This window comes from Sinocyclocheilus anshuiensis, unplaced genomic scaffold, assembly GCF_001515605.1.
Source record: "Sinocyclocheilus anshuiensis isolate Anshui unplaced genomic scaffold, SAMN03320099.WGS_v1.1 scaffold1379, whole genome shotgun sequence".
In the NCBI taxonomy this organism is placed as follows: domain Eukaryota; kingdom Metazoa; phylum Chordata; class Actinopteri; order Cypriniformes; family Cyprinidae; genus Sinocyclocheilus; species Sinocyclocheilus anshuiensis.
The window spans coordinates 85,896-92,871 of record NW_015536530.1 but is presented as its reverse complement, the minus strand read 5'-3'; the positions used below and the strand labels follow the sequence as shown (position 1 = coordinate 92,871).

At 41.1% G+C, this 6,976-nt stretch overlaps 1 protein-coding gene across 1 annotated transcript; it reads left to right on the top strand.

Moving 5' to 3' along the window:
* Positions 1 to 3,055: 3,055 nt before the first annotated feature.
* Positions 3,056 to 6,275, top strand: LOC107694646 (zonadhesin-like). The gene is made up of 3 exons (XM_016494332.1): positions 3,056 to 3,124; positions 3,192 to 3,269; positions 4,689 to 6,275. The coding sequence occupies exons 1-3, from the start codon at positions 3,070 to 3,072 to the stop codon at positions 6,128 to 6,130; spliced, it is 1,575 nt and encodes a 524-aa protein (XP_016349818.1). The 5' UTR covers positions 3,056 to 3,069; the 3' UTR covers positions 6,131 to 6,275.
* The last annotated feature ends 701 nt before the right edge of the window (positions 6,276 to 6,976 follow it).

Sequence of the window (6,976 nt, the reverse complement as noted above, 5' to 3'; positions counted from 1 at the left end):
CGCAGTGTCTCGTTCCCTACTCAGGGAACCATGGTTACATAAGTAACCTGAGACGTTCTTCCCTCCCTCGTTAGAAGTCCAGCATTAAACCTGTTAAAATACGTTTTAAAATTTTGCTCTCTTCTCTCTAAGTACTTCCCTTGACTTCTAAATGTAAGATACCCAGTTTCCCTGACTAGTTTTTTTAACCCTCTGAAAATTCTAGTTTGTATCTGGAATACAGTTCTCCTCCTGTTCACACAAGTGATGGTTCTGGAAGAACATGCCACTCGTGTTGGTAATTAAATTTGACTTTGCCCATGTTTTTGTGTGCCACCATACAAAATAAAATATCAGATTGTTTGGAGTGCTTTGCATTGTGACTTTTTCTGTGTTAAAAAATATGGAAAATATTGAATTAAAATACATTTATACAGCAAGAAGAAATACTGATTTTGCAAGGAAAATAAATTCAGTTCGTACTCTTAAAGTTTTTTTAGACCATATGAGACAACCAAAGACAAATTTATAGCACCTAGACTCCCCATTAACAAACACTTTTACATGCCCATTCGTGCACTAATAGATATGAAGTTTACCATAGCATCATATAAGTTTAATGAAATTAAGATGCTGTAAGTGATTTTTCAGAAGCTGCAGGTAAACAGAGTAAAAAGCTGGCACAAGGAAAACATACACTTTAATATAATGAAATATGCAATTAATAGGTTGCTTGCAAAAATAGTATTCAATCAGAGAATGCACAGCCTGTTCTAAATGTCCATAGAGAAAGGTACTTTTAGCACCAAAATGGTGTAGTTATCTTCCAGCAAGGGCTAACTGGACCAAACTAAGTAGCCAAACATCGACCCCTTGGGAAGGAACCTGATAATCAACCTGAACCTGTGTTCGAATATGCAACTTTTCTGCATAATATGCATCTTTGAATACATGCAGCATGGCGTGCTTTTTCTTAGCATCGGTTTCCATGGTGACTCGTTGATTCGTCGCTCTGTTGAGAATGTCTTGTGTGTTAACCTTGAACATACTCTGTGTTGACTGAACTTACTCCCAGACATGTTTTTGGAAGCACCATATCTCAAGTAATGCTGGCTGCACACTAGAGGATTTTAAGGCCGATTTTAAGCCCGATTTGCATTTCTGAAAGATCGGGGGCGTGGCCCAATTTGAGGCTTGTCGCAAACGATTTTTTCTTCTTCGTCCTCTATTGTGTGGTGCCATTATGATTATTTAACTGCTCCTGATCGAGACGGAGTGTCGCCGAACTTAAATCGTAAATATCAAACATGTTTGATATTTCTTACTCTTGATCTGGCTGCCTCTGACGTGATACCCACGATAGCCAATGAGAGCGAGCAAGCGTCACTTACCGGATGTTGCGTGCTTCTATAGCTGAAACTTGGCTGCCATAAAAATGCCAAGAAAGCAGAATACATCGCCCATATTCTTTGTTATACTTTGTTTTTAACTGTACAACAGAATGCGTACCGGGAGAGCCAGCTGACAACGCCGATTGTTCTCCATCTCGCGAGTCTCCATGAGATCTAGTGTCACTGTGAAATCGTTCATACAATCATCAAGTGTGTGGTCTCGCGGTCTGCTGGATTCGTCTAGTGTGCGCGTTCAGAGGATTATAAGGCTAACAATCTGTCTTCATGTCTGTGGTCTCCCATGGTTTTAAAATCGTTTAGGATTTTAAAATTGTCTAGTGTGCAGCCAGCTTAAGCAAGGTTTAGGTTAATCAACTGAGAGTTCAGGGTATATGTGATGGTAAGTTAACCGTGCTTTCTGGAATACTTCTCAGGATGAAACAATGGCTGTGTTCGAAATGCCATACTATCATACTACTCTTACTATTTCTGCAGTATCCAGTATGTATGCTGTGCATAGTATGCAAATTTTCTGTATGCATGTAATACCCGGATGACCTACTATATTCGCCAGAATCTGCTAAATATAACTCAAGTACACTGAAATCAATACAGAAGCTGTTCGGTAAGGCATACTACCATACTATATTGCAGTATGCTGTGTGTATACTGTGAATAGTATGTGAATTTTCTGTATGCATGGAATGCCCGGATTACCTGCTACATTGGCTGAAATTTGATGTATGCATCTGAAGACGCTGCATGGGATACTGTTTCCCAGAATGCAATGCGCTCCATGTGATGTTTCATCTTCATACGCGTGAGTGAACTGGAGGTGGGGAATAGTAATTATAAATGTAACCCTTGTATTTGTACGTATATACATATACATGTAAACTACAAATTTTTGGTTGTTAAAAAAAGGTGCGCTCGTTCAAAACAGTTGCGTTCGATCCTTCGCTGGCTGTGCTGATTTAAATCTAGCGGTTCTGTTGTGTTTGTGTCGCAAGTTCAGTGAGGCAGGTAGAGACGATTCTCTCCGGCCAATCCGTGATCAGCAGAGTTTACACGTCACGTTTTGGTAACGGTATGGTTCGCTTGGAACCCCAACCGAGGTGGTACTAAAAAAAGTACCAGGTACCAGGTACTGTACCCAGTGGAAAACCCCCCAAAAGTGAACCGTACTGTGCCGCACCATGCAGTGGAAAAGCACCATTAGTGTAACTACCAAAAATATCAATAAAGACAGCTCAGTGTTGATTTAGTTCTGTCCAATATGTAAAGTTAATCAATTATGAAATGAGTTCAATTGGGCAATATAGCATTGTTTACTAGTATGAAGCCTTATTAACAAGCCTTTGTAAAAAGAACAGTTAGCTCATTTGTTTCTAAGGTAACAACCTTGACAGATGTGCTGAATTAATGTTCAGTGTTTGTCATGTGACAGCACTTAAGCATACTACTCTGAAACATTTATTGCTTGTTGTATACTGTTTCACACACTATTTTTTTTTTTAAATAGTAGGCAGTATGCACTGTGTACTGGGCAGTAAGCAGTAAGCAAGTATGCCATTTCGAACACAGCCACAGCCACAATTGTTCGTTAACGGGGAGCCCAGGTGATGCAAATCTGTGTCACTGCTTATCTTTAAAATGCCTGGTTAGACCAGCAAACTGAATGGTAGAACTTGTGGGCAAAATGGGTTCTTCTAGACTTGTTATTTTCTTGTATTTGTATCACTCATGGAGTGAAGGTAAGTTAACTTTAGTGTATAGATATACAAAATGTGTTTCTCTTGTTAACTTTGAGTTTTCTTCTAGTGCTCTGTACTCCAACTGAACGTGTCTCCCATGTGTCTGATTGGAGTAATGCTGGGCAACTACTGCAAAAACACAAAGGTTTGGTTGTAAATTATCTATGTTCATTAACATAACGATATACATGTTTGCATGATGATGACGATGTGTTCAGCTACCATGTATTAAAATTGGAGAGAACCTACTGTCACTGTTTTATATTGTCATCTCTGTAACTAACGGTTATTCAAATATTCTTTTCAGGACAGACTGAGCATGACAATTCTCACTTCCCTCAGAAACGTAGTTCCAGTGCTCATGTGCAGTCAAGTTCATCTGTTTCCTTGAGAGAACCTACTGCTCTAGTGGAAAGCAGCATTAGGCCATCTGTAAAAAAAGCACATCCTAAGGAACCCAGTTTTTCCTTTGCTTCTGAGAAGTCCAGCTCCTTTTCTGTGAAGAAACCCAGTTTTTGTCTCCCATCTGAAAAGTCAAGCTCTAAACCTGATAAACCTAGTGCTCCTAAGCAATCAAGTTTTTCTCACCTTTCTGAGAAGTCTGGCTCTAACCCTGAGAGATCCAAAGCTCCTACTGAACACCGATCTAAGCTAGAGACCCCAAGTTCTCCTCTCCCTGTGAAATCAAGTATTCTCTTCTCGAAGACCAGTTCTAAACCTAAGAAACCTGGAGCTCTGATGATACTCACTTTTTCACCTCCATCTAAAAAGTCAAGTTCTAAACCGGATAAACCTATTGCTCCTATGCAATTGAATTCTTTCCACCCCTCTGAGAAGTCTGGCTCTAAACTTGAGAGACCCAAAGCTCCTACTGAACACCGATCTAAGCTAAATACCCCAAGTTCTCCTCTCCCTGTGAAATCAAGTATTCTCTTCTCAAAGGTCAGTTCTAAACCTAAGAAACCTGGAGCTCTGATGGGACCCATTTTTTTACTTCCATCTGAAAAATTCAGCTCTAAACCTGAGAAATCTATTGCTCATATGCAACAACATTCTAAGCCAGAGACCCCAAGTTCTCTTCTCCCAGTGAAATCAAGCATTTTCCTAAAGACCAGTTCTAAACCTGTGAAACCTAGTTCTTCCCTTCCATCAGAGAAGTCTAGCTCCCTCCCCACTGCGAAACCCAGTTCTATACCTGAACAACCTAGTGCTCCCACGGAACCCAGTTTCTCCCTCCCCACTGAGAAACCCAGTTCTAAACCTGAACAACCTAGTGCTCCCACGGAACCCAGTTTCTCCCTCCCCACTGAGAAACCCAGTTCTAAACCTGAGACTTTAGTCTTTGCAACTTTACAGATCTTCTTTATGCACCAAGAGCTTGTAACACTCCAAAGAGAAAGGAAAAAATGAAATTGCATCATATGACCCCTTTAACATAAAGATATACATGTTTACATGATGATGTATTTAGCTACCATATTGTTTTTAAAATTGAAGAGAAATGACTGTGGCTGTATTATATTGTCATCTCTGTAACTAACAGTTATTCAAAAATTATTTTCAGGACAGACTGAACATGACAATTCTCCCTTCCCTCAGAAACCTAGTTCCAGTGCTCATGTGAAGTCAAGTTTTTCCGTTTCCTTGAGAAAACCTACTGCTCTATTGGAAAACAGCATTTGGCAATCATCTGTAAAAAAAGCACATCCTAAGGAACCCAGTTTTTCCTTTGCTTCTGAGAAGTCCCGCTCCTTTTCTGTGAAGAAACCCAGTTTTTGTCTCCCATCTGAAAAGTCAAGCTCTAAACCTGATAAACCTAGTGCTCCTAAGCAATCAAGTTTTTCTCACCTTTCTGAGAAGTCTGGCTCTAACCCTGAGAGATCCAAAGCTCCTACTGAACACCGATCTAAGCTAAATACCCCAAGTTCTCCTCTCCCTGTGAAATCAAGTATTCTCTTCTCAAAGGTCAGTTCTAAACCTAAGAAACCTGGAGCTCTGATGGGACCCATTTTTTTACTTCCATCTGAAAAATTCAGCTCTAAACCTGAGAAATCTATTGCTCATATGCAACAACATTCTAAGCCAGAGACCCCAAGTTCTCTTCTCCCAGTGAAATCAAGCATTTTCCTAAAGACCAGTTCTAAACCTGTGAAACCTAGTTCTTCCCTTCCATCAGAGAAGTCTAGCTCCCTCCCCACTGCGAAACCCAGTTCTATACCTGAACAACCTAGTGCTCCCACGGAACCCAGTTTCTCCCTCCCCACTGAGAAACCCAGTTCTAAACCTGAACAACCTAGTGCTCCCACGGAACCCAGTTTCTCCCTCCCCACTGAGAAACCCAGTTCTAAACCTGAACAACCTAGTGCTCCCACGGAACCCAGTTTCTCCCTCCCCACTGAGAAACCCAGTTCTAAACCTGAACAACCTAGTGCTCCCACGGAACCCAGTTTCTCCCTCCCCACTGAGAAACCCAGTTCTAAACCTGAACAACCTAGTGCTCCCACGGAACCCAGTTTCTCCCTCCCCACTGAGAAACCCAGTTCTAAACCTGAACAACCTAGTGCTCCCACGGAACCCAGTTTCTCCCTCCCCACTGAGAAACCCAGTTCTAAACCTGAACAACCTAGTGCTCCCACGGAACCCAGTTTCTCCCTCCCCACTGAGAAACCCAGTTCTAAACCTGAACAACCTAGTGCTCCCACGGAACCCAGTTTCTCCCTCCCCACTGAGAAACCCAGTTCTAAACCTGAACAACCTAGTGCTCCCACGGAACCCAGTTTCTCCCTCCCCACTGAGAAACCCAGTTCTAAACCTGAACAACCTAGTGCTCCCACGGAACCCAGTTTCTCCCTCCCCACTGAGAAACCCAGTTCTAAACCTGAACAACCTAGTGCTCCCACGGAACCCAGTTTCTCCCTCCCCACTGAGAAACCCAGTTCTAAAGCCAAACAACCTAGTGCTCTTTTAGCTAGTTTTTCCCATACCATCTTAGAAGCCCAGCATTAAATCTGCAAAACGGAATCCAGTTCATCCCTCCCATCCAAGATGTTTAGCTCTCTTCCCTCTGAGAAACTGTTATAAACCTGAGAAAGCTAGTGATGCTATACAATCCAGTTCTTCCCCCTCTCGTTAGAGACCAGCATTAAACCTGTAAAAACTAATTTTTAAATGTTGGTCTCTTCCCTCTAGGAACTTGACTTCTAAATGTAAAATACCCAGTTCCCTGACTAGTTTTTCTTTTAACTCTTTGAAAATTCTAGTTTGTATCTGGAATCCAATTCTCCCCCTGTTCACATAAGTAAATGTTTTTGTGTGCCACCATACAAAATAAAATATCAGATTGTTTTCGAATGCTTTGCATTGTGAGTTTTTCTGTTAATGAAAGTTAGTTATTGGCTGGTCCTTTTGTGAGTGAAAGGCCTGTCAAAGTGTGTGGAACATGTTTCAGAGCAAAACCAATCCAACTCGCTTCAGATTGGGTTCAGTGACCTGTCTATTCAGGGCTTGATTTAACTCCGAGTACATGCATATAATTGTGACATTTACAGCAAACAGTCAATTATGCAAGACATTGTGAGTGCATGGATTATGTCTCGAATGGAGATTATGAAAAATAAAAATTTTTTTGAATGTCCCCCCGAGACAACTAAAGACAAGTTTATAGCTCCTAGACTCCCCAATAACAAACACTTTACATGCCCATTCGTGCACTGACTTCCAAAATACAATAAAAAAAAAAAAAAACAGATTACAAATTGATCAAGAACACTCTTAAATTGCTTGAAGGAATTGTTCAAAACAGACTGAGGACACCCTTTGAAAAACATATACTTGTAACATAAGACTTGTCCA

Bases quoted from the DNA above. Each gene is read 5' to 3' on its own strand.
- LOC107694646 (XM_016494332.1), top strand. From the start codon at position 3,070: ATGGGTTCTTCTAGACTTGTTATTTTCTTGTATTTGTATCACTCATGG. The intron at 3,125-3,191 runs GTAAGTTAACTT...GTTTTCTTCTAG, and splicing joins GTATCACTCATGGAGTGAAG to TGCTCTGTACTCCAACTGAA. The intron at 3,270-4,688 runs GTTTGGTTGTAA...AATTATTTTCAG, and splicing joins ACTACTGCAAAAACACAAAG to GACAGACTGAACATGACAAT.